The 17147-nt window shown below is 35.9% G+C and overlaps 1 protein-coding gene across 4 annotated transcripts in view; it reads right to left on the bottom strand.

The window, feature by feature from the left end:
* PDS5B (PDS5 cohesin associated factor B) overlaps window positions 1-17147 on the bottom strand; it is a 111751-nt gene that overhangs the window by 71159 nt on the left and 23445 nt on the right. For all 4 annotated transcript variants that reach the window (XR_004750337.1, XM_035324661.1, XM_035324651.1 and 1 more), the window contains exons 2-7: window positions 16539-16664; window positions 13231-13434; window positions 8700-8786; window positions 8507-8604; window positions 7238-7364; window positions 69-149 (exon numbers count right to left, since the gene is read on the bottom strand). Coding sequence is in view for 3 of the 4 variants with exons in the window: in XM_035324661.1 (XP_035180552.1) it covers window positions 69-149; window positions 7238-7364; window positions 8507-8604; window positions 8700-8786; window positions 13231-13434; window positions 16539-16646 (705 nt within the window). In the remaining variant the exon portion in view is untranslated. The remainder of the gene's footprint in view (window positions 1-68; window positions 150-7237; window positions 7365-8506; window positions 8605-8699; window positions 8787-13230; window positions 13435-16538; window positions 16665-17147) is intronic.

The raw sequence follows: 17147 nt of genomic DNA on the forward strand, positions 1-17147 counted from the left end.
CTTTTTATAATACAGCTTAGTGTTCGAAAATTCATTGATTTCCATATTTGCTTGCAGTCTTCACTTACATTAGTAATATATGGTTCAATTGCTTGTGCTGTCCTCTTCAGTAAAGCCTTTGCCAAATCATAGGCTTGCTTGTTTAAATTCTGAAAAAATAAAACAAAAATTTTAAGCACGTATATTATCCTTAAAAAATAATCATGAGAGACTATATTTACCATACACTAGTAGATGCATTAAAGAAATAGCCTCTTCTTTTTATACTTTCAATAATAAAGGTAATACAGTCAGATCAAAACCAAGTGTCAACAGAGCTTTGAAAACTTCACTGGTGATGTTGAGAAAACTTTCCCCATAAATCAGTTTACTTTTCAGTTGCCCTTCTCAGTTTGACACACAACAATGTCAGCTCCTGCATTTTACTGCTGTTCTTTATCAGCTTTGCCAAAAAAACAGAAAAGCACTGTGAAGCAACTTCAAGGCATTTACGGTCAATACAGCCTCCAAACAGGACTGTGATATCAAGTACAATTCTGCCCTTGCATCAAGCAGCCACCTGTCAACCATCAGCACAGTCTCTCTATAGTGCCTTCCAGAGATGCTCGGTATTTTGGACTGAGATAGAAGAAAAAGAACTTCAATTCATGAGCATGAAGAAAACCTAATTTCTTGATTTGTTAGGTTCTTAAGACACAACAAGCCACACCTTTCTACCCCTCCATTTCTTTAACTGGGTTCTTACTCAGTCATCATTCCCTTCCCATCCCAACACAAAGGGGGTGCTACCTACTTTCTCCAATTTTTTTACTAGGTTTTCCAAAAATTGTCAGAACACAACGTAACCCAGCCCTTGACACTCCAGACTTCACTGACACAAAGTACTCAATACTCAGAAATACATATAATCATTTAATAGCTAAAAGTCTCTGTAAAAATACAGTCCTTCCCATTTTGATATCTTTGCAACTTAAAATAGAAATTAAAAAAAAGTAAAACTGTTTTCTTTTAAATGGAATATGCTTTTTAAGGGTAGTCTTTTTATGTACCTCATCCATAAGGAGGAATATATATATATATTGGTTTAGCATAATGAAAAGCAAACACAAGATGCATTGCTACACCCAGGCATACACACAGAACTAAGCATATATGTTGTCTATATATGCTTAGCCTGTGTAGCTATCTGAAAGAAAAAAAATTACAAAGATGGATTGTTTCACTTCTGTGATTGCAGAAACTGTATAGAAATACAGGCTTGTAGACAGCAGTGGGAACAGATTAACGTTTTGTGTTAATATGAAACAAAAGAAGTCTTTGACTTGCCTACTGACAGAATTAAGTGTCTGAAGTCAAACTATGAAGATCAAATCTGAAGTATCTATTTCACTCAGAGCCAATACGGAAAGTGAATAAAAAGACAGTTCTGGGGAGATATTAAAATGCTTTCAGAAAATGCTAACATAGTAAGAAATTACCAAAGCCCAGCCTGCAGCGAATCCTACCTTCTTCTAAAAAAGCCACATATGAATATAAATGAGGAAGAAAAAATATTAGCTTTTGTAGGAACAAATCAACTACAGGAAAACTGAAACATTGCTATCACAGCACATTAGGAACAGAAGAGATACAAAATCAAAGTTCAAAAGCAGTTCAGCAATTACCCTCTGCTATTAAAACATATTTTGCTTGCTTAATATTTATCATTCTACAAAGCCGACTGCCATCGTCGCAGTTGAGAAACAAGTCATAGTATTTTCAAGATCAGTTAAATTATAACGAAAGGAAAGTCAAAATTTATTGTCAAAGGTACGGCAATTTAAGCTATTAACTACTTTGAGACGTGATATAAAAAATGTCCTAAAATGACTGATCGGCGCTCTTAGAACAAGTTCCTTCATTTTACCGAGACTGACTTTGAAATGAGACATCTCAGGCTTGTGAACATCAGAAATGAATAGCTTCATTTCAATCTTTCCCCCCAATTTAAGATCACTTTTGAGCATTTATTTTCCCCTGAAGAAAAATAAATCAGTGTGTCTTAACTTTCAACCTCATAATTTTTCCCTTCCATTACCTAAACGAGATATAAAAGACTGCCAATGGTTGGTTCTTGCAAAATTGTACAGCTGTTCCATGTCCCAGAAAAGGGAAGGTTCTGCATGCTACGTTGTTTTTTATGGCTAATATTTTTAAAAATAAGTTTCCACCTGTAGCATTTGTTTTCTGTTATTTTGTCAGAATTGTGACCGTTCAGGAAATAAAGCACGTAAATAGCCACAGTAAGAACTGTATGCCGCTGGCAGTTACTGCTCTGATCCTTCTTGACTTCCACACTTTACCTCCACCAAAACAAAGGAACCAGCTTCCACCTGGGCCAGCGTGGGCTCTATATCCTGAGCGAGATGTAATTTCCATTTAAACCAAGCCTGAAGAACAGACCTCATGCAGCAGTTCCAACAGGCAGACCTGCTTTGATTCACATGAATTACATCTTCGCCTTGCATCTTTCACACAGCAGCTATCTTTGAAAAAAAAGCTGTCATAATTCATCTACACAACTACTAACTAAAATTTTAAAAATTAAACATGATTCTTGCACATAGCCTTAGGAAAAGAAGTCTAAAAGAACAAAGATCTTTCATAATTAAACCGCTAAATATCAGGCAAAAGATCTCCCAACACCATAATGTTTGCCGAGATAAATGCCTGAAGTAGCAATTTCCAACCCTGAGTAAATTACTCAGGCTTCATCCTATATAAAAAAAGCTGAAAATAAAAAAAAAAAGTCTAGATCCCAACAGGCTAAAGAAAGGTAAATATTTTCTTTCCATGCCTCATGAACTTGATTTAATTCTGCTGATAGCCACGGCCCTCAAATGTCCAGAAGCCGTGCTTTTTGAAGAAAATAATGTTAAAGACTTCTTAAAAGCACATGAGAAAATTTTCTCTCCCTTTTTCCAGCTTCAGGATACAAACAAAAGCAAGAAAAAGCGGCAAGGCCTCACTTGACAGGAAAACATGAGCAATCCAGGCCAAAACCAAAAAGGCTCAGAGAACTCTTATGAAGCATCAGACCTATTTTTGGACAAATGGAATAGTCATAAAGATTATTTAAACTTCTCACGAAGGAGAAATATTATAAGGTAAGAACTAACTTAACATACTCCTTCTTTTCTTTACCTAAAATCTTACATGGCTATCTTCTGTATTATCTTTCTCCACATTCAGGAAAAAAAGTGGCATGTAGTTCAAGATCTTTTAAGGATTTAAGAATGCCTTCTTCAAGGAAGACAATCAGCTTAAGCAGAATGCCTCTAAGAGCACAGAAGCGTGCAGTGGGGATAAGCTTTCACAAGTCCTGAAATGAGTAGAAACAAAGCCACCATTTGATTCAGTTGGCTTTTTAAGCTTAGGAAGCCTTCAACAATAACCTTCAGAAGACAAACCACCTTCATCAACTATAAGATCTCTCTGCTGTGTGAATTCCTACTATGATTTTTGTGTACATATTGCTAACATCAGTATCTTCCAGGAACATAAAAACTTAAGTTTTGTCATCTCACTTTTCACAGCTGTTCTTCTCCAGAGTGTTTGACAAACTCGTGCTGCTGACAGAAGCTGCAATGGGCAACGCTCTCCAGAATGCTTTATCACAGAGCCAAAAACCAGTGGTGTGGGTACAACGGGGATGGCAGCAGTGGAAATACACACTGATGATTTCCCCCACCCCCTTTACTTTTTCCAGTTGCCCCATAATGTCCAATTTACCAGCTCAAAGCAATTACTAGTGAAATAACTTGTACATACATTTTAAAAGCAGAAAACAACTGCAGGTCCCTCATTTTTCCTCAAAGAGACTACCTAGCACCAATCCAGTCCTTAATTTTCTAACTGTAGGACTAAAATCAAAGTGTCAAAACTGTGTATCTAGAGCCAATATTCCTAAAAAAATACATTTTAACCATCATTTTCTCAGAATTAGAGAAGAACCTTCAATTTGATTCTTCTTATCAAGGGCAGAGCAGTAGAACTGGTAGCCAAGAGCACCTCACAAAGCAGCTTTAACAGATTCTCTGGTTCTTCTGAGGGAGAGGGAGGGAAAACAGGTTTTTAGGGACGGCTGACAATACAGAGAAAGCTGAGCTGAAGTGTTGCCAAGATAGATAACACTAATTATTAAGCAAGTTTCTAATAGAGCCAGTTAGGAATTTAATTGTCAATATCACTTTCCTAAGAAGATAAGCATGTAAATCATGCGGGATTCCCTGTAGCACTCCTGAGGCTGAAAAAGGAACACACTGGCAAACACTCAAGGAAATAAAGCACAATTTGCCTGCTAACGAACTGCACGAACACAAAAGTGTTTGCAGGCGCTATCATAAAGACTTTATAAGCTAAAAAGACAATTCAAAGAGAAAGGAAAATACTCATTTTTCCTGAATTTTTATATTGACTACCTCTCCCTTCGCTCTGGCCTTTTTCTGGGCTTAGTTCACTAAAACTAAATTTCGTTCCCTTTTGACTAAATTTCATTCCCTTTTAACATAATCCTATCATAGGAATTTCAGTGGAGTTCATAGAAAGGAACAAGAGAGCCAAACCACAAAAGCAAGAAAATGATTAAACAGCAAAGGAATTCAGAGTTGTGCACATGGTCCAACAAATTAAGTTTGTTGTTTTATATTATTATCCGGTCTCTACTGTGCTACTACTCAAGCGAGCCTAACTTACCTGTTTTGTGGTATTACCATCAGCCACTTTCATTCAGATTTACATCAACATAGCTTTTATTGACCAAGTGTGATGGATTACTAACCCAAGGGAGCTAGAACATCTTAGACTAGATCAGTGATTACTATTATTATTATGGCAGGCAGACTTTTGATAGCTTACCAGATTCTTGCTGTACTCCTTATGCCTGAGTTTTTGCAGTCACCCTTCTAGCACCACTGCTTATTAGCACAGAACTATAGACCAGATCCAGCACTTCTCTTAGGAAAAACACTTACCTTGATTATAAGAGGTACCAGTACTGTAGTAACCTTTAGTAAATTGCTTGTTTAATGACTGTAACTCTTAAAAAATATATTTATATAATTTTAGTAACAAAACCCAGCCATTGAACCTTAGCATCCAGGGTGCAAAACTACCGGAGCTGTTTGAAACTTCTGTTCCCAATGCACACTTACAGACTGCTCCTTGAAAAATTACATAACTAAGCTCCTCATGTCTTCAACCTACTGTTACCCAGTACAACTGTTTATACACCAGAAGTCATACTAGCTGTATCATTATTTTCCAGAATTCAGTCATTCAGTTCACTCCACAGTCCCTCATGTGCACAGCCTTCTTTCTGGTTGTATGCAAAATACATGCTTTGCCTGTGTCATTTGCTGTGAACATCGTTGTCTCATGTACAACGTCTCATCTGATCATTTGCAAATCCGAGTTAATAACAAATCTATGCTTCTTTCACTCCATCAAAAAAATTCCTCTGGTTCTCAGGGAATCCAGCTAGATAAGGATTCACTACTTACCATTACAACACTTGCCATCATGTCATTTTTGGTGGCCAGTCTGTTTTTGGATTTTCCTTTCCATACAGCCTAACAGCTAGATCAGCCAAATCACAGTTCTTTCCTATGGTGGACCTTAAACTTAATCTCCTTGTGGTTTTATGTTTAGTGGAAACAAGTGGAAAAATTCTCACTCTGAATTCAATACATGCTCCCAATGCGACATTATCCATCTAACCACTGTCTGTAGCTGCTATGTAAGCTCCAAAATTTTACATTAACATTATATGAAGATATTGAGATAAAACAAAAATCATAGAGGCTTCTTTCCATTAATGTGAAAAAGGTTAAAAAAAATAAAACAAAAGTTAAAAATACTCAGAACATGGACCAAAGTTACAAAACTACTTCAGTTAAAAAGCAACCTATAAACTAGTATCCTATCCAAAGAGTCAGAGTTGTTTTTTTTAATCAGAGGCAAAAGAAAACAAAATCCCAAATTCTTTATCCTAATAAAATGTCCCCAGTCAATAACTTTAAATCCATTATAAAACAATTTTGTTTCCGTGCTACAGCCAAACTAACAGGATACAAATTACTCAATTTATAATCAGTTTATTAAGCCTGAATAAAAAACAAACAAACAAAAAAAAAACAGTACATCTGAATCAAGTTCAACACAGGTCACACAACAAAACAAAGAACAAGTGCTTAACTGAGAATATACAAACTGACGTAGTCTGCATACTCTTATTTTTGTTTCTTGTATTCCAAGGCTTTACTTTGTATACCTGAGTTTTAGCTACACAATTTTCAGTCTGGTCCCAGCTTAAAAGTAGTAGACCCCTGGATGACAGAGCTAAACTGTTTCCAATTAAAATAAAATAAAGAGATTACCTTATACTAAACATTTTGCCTTTCATTGTCAGCAGAAAAATAAGTAATGCATTGTTTATTTATTGAAACTGATGGCCTGTGGTAAGGCACAATGCATTGTGCTACCTGCTACATTTTTCAGAGAGCAAAAATCCCTCAGTTAACGTCCCCTCACATTATAGCTTCTAAAAAGCATTTAAAAAGTTAAGTCTTTTTCCTTAAAACATCCTCTTCTCCCCATTTCTCTCCCCCCACCACACACAAAAAGCTGTTCTGGACATGCACAACTGTCCAAAATCCAGCTAAGTACACATTTCCTAGATAATTCCCATAACCTGCACTCTTCAGACACTGTTTCTGAACATAGTTTGTTCTAGGCCTACATCAAACCCATGCTGACATGCTTCCAATGACATCAAGTCAACGTTTATAACTTTTTCCCTTCTGCTTAGGGCAGCACAATATTTTGAACTGTTGATACAGCATTACACTAATTTAAAAAAAAATCAAAAGACTTTTGTTTTAATTTTCAAAGACATTTTCCAAATGTATGTCTTTTATATAAACATCTGCCAGTATTGGCCATGTATCAAAAAACTGTAAATTCATATAACATTAAAGCTTTAAAATGACTTCGCTGATACTTTGATTTATGCCAAGTGCATCAAAGCAATAAAATGATACTGAATTTTACAGCCATTTAAACTGATTTGTTTGCTAAAAAAATCCAACTGAGAGGAACACATTTGCTACAGTAATTCTCTCAATGGAATCTGAATATATATATATATATATATAATAACTCTTAATCGAAACCAAAGTAAACCACTGTTAAGTCTTACCTTATGTGCAGGCACTAGATTAACCAACACTGTATCCAAGAGTTCCTGTGACACGGTATCTCCCTCACAAATGATAGAGCTCATGAGATCAACCATGTGCATGTGTACTTTTTGGTTATGACCGTTGCTGAAATTGAAAACAAGAATTCTTAGTGTACTCTTTACATAATAAATAGAGTAGAAACTTCCAAACAGAATACTCTTCAAGGTAATACAAAAATAATAATAATAATAATAAAATGACAAGTTTCCTTAAGAAGTCAAACTACTTACGTTTCTGTCCTGCATACACCACTACTCAAAATGTTCTCAGATCTCATGCCCTCTCTGTTTACTACTATATTAAAAGAGAAAATGGACTGTATCTAGCCCTACAGAAGGAATAAAATGGAGTATTAGAAAGTCTTTTCCCTCTACTCAACACCTTTGAGTTCACATATGAAGCACTTTGTCCAGTGCTGAGCTTCCCAGTCCAGAAGAAACATGGATATACTGGAGTCAGTCCTGCAAAGTGCCACAAAAATGATTATAGGACTGAAGCAGCACTCATACAAGGAGAGCTGGTTTTCTTGTTTGTTGTTTTAAAGCCTCAGGAAGAGAGGGTTTGGGAAGAACTTATACTTAAATACCTGATGTTGGGAGTAGAGGACAAAATCAGACTACTCAGTGGTGCCCAGTGACAGCAGAATAGGCGACAGGCACAAGTTTAAGTGCAGATAATACCACATAAACATCATATTTTTCTTCCCTGTCAGGGTGACTGAACGCTACAACAGATTGCCCCAAGAGGCCATAGGTCCTCCATCCTTGAAGACATTCAAACCCTAACTAGCTGCCCTCCTGGGCAACCTGCTCCAGCTGTCCCTGCTTTGAGAAAGGAGAGGTGGACTAGATGGTCTTCAGCAGCACTTTCTGGTACCCACTGGCCTTTGTCCCACATTTTTATAGAGAGAATCCTCCAATTCTCTTAGAACTGTACATTGGACCATTCACCTTCAATTTCAAGAACGTGGTAAAATAAATGCACTAAAAGACAATCTAAGTAAATTTAATTGGAAAAAAGACAATTTGCAGTGTATCTTGTTAAATTAAAAAAGGACAGAACTGACAGTCTGTTACATTTATACTGCTGCTTTTAGTTAAACTGAATTAAGGGGATATCAAAATTAAGCTTGTTAATGCTTAAAAGTTACCCAATAGACAGAATACCTAAGTGAGAAACAACTCACCTAAACCATGCAATAAAATAATTGTGGTGACAGTACTTACTTTATTACTGAAAACAGTGTTCTGTACAGTTGTGTAAAAATCTCATTGCTGTCTTCTAATTCAAAGCATATGTTATAAGACTTCACCCAAGCAATGTTCTAAGTTGAACAGGAAAAACATAAACGTAGTTAATAAAAGATTAAGTTTAAAAATCACATTTAAGATTTATTATGAGGTAAGTCATCAAGCTTACCTCAAGTAAATAAAAATATCGATTGAACTGAGGGCTTTTTGTATCTTCTAAACCCTTAAGTTGCCTTGTTATGAACATAAATATATCCTGAAAAGAAAAGAAAAAATGACATTTAATCAATTGCAATGATACTTTTAAAGCTATAATAATTACCTGTTTAAGTCACTAATATTATTCAACAGTACAAAACAATGCAGTAATGACAGATGCTCTTTCACTGTCCAGAAAAACCCAAGACCTACAAAATATCTCAGAGTACACTAAGGAGTAATCTTAAAATGCTTCACCTCTTTATAAAGGGTTGAGGAAGTGCCCTTTTTCAGAAGAAGGAAAGTTTTATTTTCCAAAGAAAACTACTCAATTTGACAAACGAAACTGCACTTGGCTGACATGCTGCAGAAGTCACAATGTTATTCACAAGGACAATTAATTTTACATTTTTACTGTATGCTACAACAGGTTTGGACTGGAGAGAAGAGGAAAAAAGCAGAAGCCAACTACAGCTTTCCTGGGAGTATTATTAATAGGCTTATTCTACAGCATTTATGCGTATCTCAATCACCATGCTACTGACAGACCACATCTCTTGCAAAAGACAGGTAAAAACAATAAACCGAGTTTCCCCTATTTGCCATATCAATTTTCAGCACCACAAGACTTCTTCAGAAAAAGTCTCACACAAAACTAATTTAAAGTAGGTTAGAAGGAACAGCCAGTTATGAACAGAATGGAAATGCACGAGAAGGTGTCTTTCTAAAATGCTTTTTACATTCAAACAATGAATAGCTGGAAATACCTAACTACTATATTAAATCAAAAAGATTGAGAAGTATCATCATCATTCAGAGACAGTGTTCTCAACCTCAAGTGTATCCGTAACAATTTATCTAATAATTTAGGTGCAAATAAATTCCCAAGTATATAAAGTCATAATAAATACACAAATGCCTTACAGTTAGCCCTGAAAAGTTTATTTAGAAGAAAGGAGGTTAATATAACTTTCACATTAGGATATACATATGTACACGGAAAGCTTATGAGCCTCTTCATCCTCTGGCCCCAAGAACTATGATGTTTTCAAATGACCATTCCACCTTGCCCCCTATTCCCCCAAGAAAGGTGAGATGGACAAAAGATGAGAACATGGTTCCATCTTTCTAAGGCTACAACAAAATTCCAGCCTTAATCAATAAGAATTTACTCTTCTAGGTAAAAAGAAGAATTAGATTACACATGACACCGTCATATCTTGATTAAAAAAAAGTAGACCAAGCACATAGTTCAAAGATGGAGCTACATTAACATTTGAGTTCAAATAAGACTGGACCTTTGAAGTGTTAAGTAGGGATGATCTGAAGGCTGTGCATTTCATTCATGCTTCAGATCAGCTAAAAAGCACATGAACTGGACTCTTCAGTTGAAATTAAACCAGAAGATGCAGTTCAAAGGACACACCTAATGGACTCCAATTACTAATAAGAATTCAGAGACACCAGTCTGAAGAACATCCCCTTTGGGGATGCCCCATTAGTAGGCCAGTAGCCCACCGGAAAGGAGCTCCTTTAGCTGAAGAACTGGTAGGCCACAAGGTGCTTTGAAGTTTAGTAGTCATCCAAACTGAATCTCAGCCAAGATGAAGATTAAAATAAACAAGAAAACGAACATCTGGGAGAATGACCCATGCGAAACATAAGAACTACTTCATTTTAGAGCTCATGCTCTATGTATAATGGCTCTTTTTGAAAATGCTACTTGTAAAGACGATCCTCAATCGTTGCAAGAATGGATTGTGTTCATTTAACGAAGTATCTTCATTTTTAATCCTGCAGCTTGGTATGCAACATTTATTTACTGAACGTAATTCAAAGAACCTATTGAGACCAAAACTAGTTTTCCTAATAAAGTACACGTTGTATTGCACATGAATACGTATATTAATAAATAGAATACATGAGCAATAAGTCTAATAGCAGAATGCTTTGTAAATAATAATGGCATAGTGTGAAAAGTTCATAATGTATTCCTTTTTTTCCTCCTATTCCTGTTTTAAAGGAAGCAGGACTAAATTGAAAGACTACTTAAAGACTTTTAAAGGAAGGAAGACTAAACTGAAAAGTATTTGCTGATTTTGAGTATCTAGTGTTGTATGACCCAAAGCTTTTTCTTTCTTTGAGCATACAGCATATATCATCTGAACACACATAAACATAAAACACAAGATAAATTAACTTTGGCTGTAGCTAAGAAATCACAACACTTCCACAACTTTGACAATATGGCTTCATGTGAGACTCCATAAAGCAAGCATACATTAAAACCCAAACTCTAAAACCACAAGTGCTTATGCTTTAACTTTAGGAAGAACATCAGATGTTTTCTGTGGATCGTTGTTTTGATACCAATTAACCACATAATGGCTTCAGTGTGTATCAGAGCCATAGCTTTCACCACTGAACACATTCAGATACTTGAAGTTCTGCTACTATATACATCCTCAAGCATCTCGACTTCAGCTGAGTCAAGAGTACCATCCACAAGCCTAAGTGTTGTTTTTTTTGACACATAGCAGTGAATAGAACACCTTCCCCAAGAAAATCAGAGCTGAGCTCTCGGCTTTCCCCAGACTGAGGACTTAAGTTAAAATTCTCACATCCCAGAAGAGCAGTCCTGCTCCATTTCTGCTTTTACCCTAGTCATAGCATTTTCTATTCCTATAGTCAAAGATCTTTCAGTACTCAGTGAGGTATTTAAGATTTATACTGAAGATACACAAGAGAGGGGATCTTCAAATTCTGATCCTTTCTCTCTGCATACATTACACATTGTTCAAGTGACAGAGGTGGTACAAGGTAAGAGTAAACGCTTGAGAGGGGAAAACCAGCAATCTTAAGAAATTAACCTTTTCAGCATTTCCTTTTTCCATCTTCAACTTGTGTGCTATACATACCAAAGTTGATTCTTAAAGCTGCATTTTGGATATAATATTAAATACTGGGTAGAAATAGTGCCAAGATATAACCCAAGAGGAAGCATTCTTCCTTCCACCTCTTTATCTTAAGTTGGAGGGAACTCTTCAACATTTCTATCAGAGCTTGTCCTGCAACCACAAAAGCTATGTTCAGCAGAAACTGGTTTGCAATAATCTACCTCAACAGCCCTGGGCAAAGGTCTATTGTTTGTCCTGTTTTTCTTTCTCAGAAAGTGTTTAGAAATCTGCATCAAGAGACTGAATTCTGAGATCTGCACAGATTCCAGAACTGAATGGTGAGTAAGTTCGTAGTCTCTTCAGAGCTCTGTCCAAGTACTAGTAGCATGCTTATGCTGTAAGTAGAAGATCAGTAATGTAAACCTTCCAATATTATATATAACAAAATCTAAAACTCCCAAATCAATAAAAAAAATAAGCCTAACAAGTGAAGGGAAACACACTCAAAACTGAATTGGAAGTCAGGAAGCATTAAAAACAGATTTAAACATAAGCCAGTAGAGAAAGGAGATGGTGTGATCAGTAAGTAAGGTAACTAGATTATGTGTAATCAGAAGTGCAAGAGTTTAGAATTAAGAAAATACAGCTAGCAAATCCCCCAAGTCTCTCTCCAGTACATCAGGTAACAAAGCATGAACTACAGTTACAACTGTACTACTCACCCTACTTATGAAGCACTTTCAGCATAATCACTAGACCAAAAACTGAGTCATTTGTCCCACTCCCCTGCTACCACAACCATCTTTTTATCCTACCCTGGGGGGAATGAGGGTTTGTGTCTGTACTATACTCTTAAGTCAAGGAGACAAAAAAAAAGCAAGTTTTTCAATGTTATTCTTCCCTGCAAGGTTTTCTATATCAATCAGTTAATCAGTCTAGATTCAGAGTGTGAAAAGGAAGTTGTTTGATATTCTAAGTTGTAAAGGAAGTTAGACTTCTACAAAAAAGGAGAAAAACAACAACAAAAAAGGCAACCTAAAATGAAGTGTCCTAAAATAAATGGGGCAAACTGTACTGCCTTTTCAAAGCTGGAGTTTCTCAACCAACCATCTCCATCTAGTGGGATCAACAATGCTTGTAATTGCAGAATTTTCCAGCTCACAGCAGAATAATTTTCTCTTTACAGAAATATTTTTTCTTTGTTTCTGTAGTTTTTATCTACAAAAATCCACTGACCATCTCTTGGTAGTTTAATTGGAAACAGCATAGATGTTTTCCCAAGTGAAGGAATTGGCTATCTTGCAAAAGATTAGAAATAGTCATATATCTATAGCTTTTATTGTAAAGTAACAGCCCAGTATCTGCAAATCCTGAACATAGTTCAATAAAATATCTATTTTCAATGTAAGACCAAAGCCCTGCAAGTTATTGGAAGATGTACTATATATCAATTTATCTGATGAGCATGACCTTATAAAACACCCTTACCAAGGATGGCTCAGGCTGAACCAGAAATAAACAGAGAGAAAAAAAAGAGTTATAACCAATTATATTAATCATTCAGTATAAAAACTTGGTATGGAAAAATAGGTTAATTCAATTTACCTTTAGTTTATCTGGTGAGGTGTATGGAGCTTCAGGGGCATAAATTCTGAAAATATCTGCAAGACAACAAGCTACCAGCAAACGTACATCTTTATCAGGATGCTTGAGGAAAAAATCTGAAGCAAGGTGTAAAGCAAGATTTAGATAGAGCTCCTTTTCTTCTTCAGAGTCCTGGTCCATATCCATGAAAGTTTTCACAACCATCTATCAAGAAAAAAAAAGACCTCAATACACAGAATTAAGAATTATATTTGTGCAATATCTATCAGAAGCAATGCAGTAGTACGTGTTATAAGTACAGGTAGCAAACCAATGCTTTATTTTTCAGGGTGTGAGAAGGAAATAGTCAAGTTTTCTGTCAATTGTCGTAATGCACAGTCTCAGCAGAGTTACTGAAAGCCTGGCAGTAGGCCTTCATATATCTTCTAGAGAAAACCACATCATCAAGTTGACGAAAAGTCAAAAAAATACAGAAGTATTCCCTGAAAAGTTTAGAAAACAGCAAAACCTTATTCAAAAGGTGTATTTCTTCCTGAAGCATTTAGAGTTCCAATTTATTTTTTCCCCTTTATCATCTTTCAGCCTTACGTGTTGCTCTTTTTTTATACTACTGCTTCTGAAGAAAAGTTTGGCCCCTGTGCAACACATAACAGAAGCAGAGCGCACAATTTCAGCAGAAGCAAATACAAGACCAGTACTTCCTAGCATCACACACATTGTCCAGCAGGATTAAAAAGCTAATTAGTATTATTAGGGTCCAGTAGGCTGTATGGAAGGAGGGGGGGGATGGGAAGGAATCCACACCACAGACTAATTTTCTCTGTAAATACAACAAAAGCAGAAATAGTGGGAAAAACATGATTAATAAGTGCTAGCTAGTGAGAATTTTTAGATATAAAAATTTAATAAAATAAATAACTGTTTGGAGGAAAGAAAGCTATTGATAAAACAAAGTAACTATGTTTTTCTCCACTTTCTTATTTGAATCCTAGAGGAAGAGTTATTTTAAGTTATTAACTCATTCAAATTATCAGAATGGCAATAAAAACTTATGCAGAGAAGATCAGTAATTTATGCACACACAATTTCCATTGAGAGAAAAATGAAATCTTCCCAAGTCACACACGAGATGAACTATGAGGTGCACTGTTGCTCTCACACACTATTAAAATCATTTTAAAAACAGAAAAAAGAACTGTGTTCATTTCTATGAGAAGTAATTAATAAATATTCAGGTGTCACAAGAGTTCTTGCAACAAATATAGATTTTATCTACTCTAGGAATGAAAAGTGTCTTTCTTCCTTACAACATGAAATTACATGCTGGTCAGAACAAAATTAGTTTTGTTCTGTTGCAGCGCTTAAGGAAAAACAAAGAGAAACAAGCCAGTTCCCCTAGCATACTTTCCTATTTTCTAGCAAAACAATAGGTTAGAGAATTCCTGAGCATGAAATTGTACCCAGGCCACCATGATTAATACTCCTGGAGCTTCATCTTCCAAATGTGGCCTGTATTTCTTAACCTATTCAATTTTTCTGGCTCCTACACTCTCCTACAGTAATAAGCTTCACAATTTAATTTCATATAACTTATGGGAAAGTATGTTATGAGACCGCTGGTCTAAAAATTAATGTATTTCATGCCACGATCCTTTAGCTCCTGTGTATCAAGAGAAGTTGTTGAAAAAAAATGCTCTCTTCACACTATTTCGCTATTTCCAGAACATTTATCACCTTCTTTCTTTCTGTCTCTAGTGCTAATCCCTAGCTCTGAGCATTTATTGTCTTTCTCCTCTCAAAATCCACTGTAACTTGGAGATGGCATTGATCACAAATGCATACAATTTGCAAGGTGACCTATACTAATAGAGAAATTCACTATGCGTATTTTAATTTTATCCTCAGACTTCCCAATACTTTGTGTTTATATAAATGGATTGTCTTTACTTAAGAAATAAACTAGCTGCTTGTACTAATTACAAGATCCACAAAAAAAAGTGCTTCTTCCCTAATAGTTATGTGAATTCAGCAGTCAGGGAAATAAGGAGGACAATAGTTCACTTCATTATTTTCCTCAGCACCTGCAACTGTGTTTATACTGTAGATGTATATACTTGTAGTGTCCCCGGTAGCCTGGATCACCTAGTCCTCCGTGAAGGAGCACTGCATGGTTCTGACCGCATACCTATGAATGCACAGCCACAGCGAACAGCTGGACAAGAAACACAAGACATCGCGCAAAGTACACTTAACCTGCAAGACAGATGAAGATGACAGAATACAAGGACTAGACGTAATAGAAAAAGCATCAGAAAGAGCGGTATGCATTTCCATGAGCTGAAAAAAACGGTAGCGCTAACAAATTGTTTCATCTGTGAGTGACTCCTAGCAAAAGAAACAATAAATGTTTTCTATTCAAGATCACAGAATGCACCATACCAACTATCAACTCAATTCCCAAAACACAAAGATTAACAGGGGGGAGGGAGGAAGGAATCCTTGTATCTGGGAGAGTTTATTGTTCTGTTTTTGTTTGTTTTCTTTTCCCCATTCAAGCAACTTAATACTACTTCTTAAGAAAGCAAACTCCAAGTTAAACTTTTCAAGCTCTTAGGATACATAAGGTCCCTCTCCCAGCTCTGTTCCCTCCTGCTTCCCAGGGCAAGCCAAGAGGCAGGCTTCCCCTCTGCACACTACTAAGGAGCCTTCCTTTCTAGGAGAGTACTTGGGTAGATAAAGAACTGTAGCAACATAATTATCCCCTGAATCTCTCCATGCTTCCTCTAGAGTGGGGCCAAAGAAACTGGTCAAGAAATTCAGAAGACAAAAAAAATGAGTAGTATAATCAAACACTTTTACAGTCTTTATGACAGAGACTAAAATAATGTGAATAAAGTAGGTTTTAAAGTCAACCTTGTAAGGAGCACAAATGTCTAAAATGAATATATTCTCATGCATCCATTTTTTTTCTACTATTAAGACTCTTTCATGTTGTCAAGTATTTTCAACTCTAAAAGCACAGACATACTATAGGAGCTGAAATAAAAATTAAGGAAGTATTTGAAATTATGTTATTTCCACTTGCATTTTTTTAATCTCATTTAAATACTTTTTGAAAATCCACTTCAAGTAAGTGGTTGAACAGAAGGCACAATAGCCAAAAAGTTCCTTCTTCTGAGTATAGAAAATGTTTTGTCATAAAGCCCAAGAGAAAAAAATAATCCTTTCAGACAAGAACTACCGTAATAGGATCACTGAATGCTTTATACAAGAAATGTCAGTCTGCCACTAGTAGCATCGTTACTAACCTTTAGTCTTCTCACCATCTCTTCTTTAGATATTTTATCAGAGATTTCTTTGACTCCTGGAGGATATGTGATTTTTCCATCGTTGGCTCTCGTCTTGGAATGAGCCATGATTTCACAATTTTAAAACTGTGGGGAAAAAAAAGAAAAAGAAGTCAATGTTGTTTAGCTAGTTTATGTTTACCTTCTCTGTTCTGCTTTTATGAGCAATTACATAAATTCAAAGGGTCAAAAATCTCTCCCAGAACCACACAGACAAGAAAACATACAAAGAATAAAAATGGACAAAATACGTATTCTTGGGGTTTACTAATCAATATTGTGGATGGTAGGAATAGTTTTGATATTCAGGTACACTGTCCTACCATACAATAAAGCTTCCCAGAAATACACAAATGAAAAGCCAAAAATCCTCGTTACTGAATGTATTTGATCTTCACACTTTGAGATGAGAGCATGGAGCTTCTATCTCATCATATGAACTGTTACCACCCCTTGTTAACAATAAACCCTAGCTACCTAGATTCTTATACTTTCTGAAAACAGGCATCTGAAGCAGACTTCGTTTTCCAAACAATTGAATAGAGTATTATCAAATCAAATATCTAAATA

The sequence above is a fragment of the Oxyura jamaicensis genome, chromosome 1 (assembly GCF_011077185.1).
Source record: "Oxyura jamaicensis isolate SHBP4307 breed ruddy duck chromosome 1, BPBGC_Ojam_1.0, whole genome shotgun sequence".
Lineage (NCBI taxonomy): Eukaryota > Metazoa > Chordata > Aves > Anseriformes > Anatidae > Oxyura > Oxyura jamaicensis.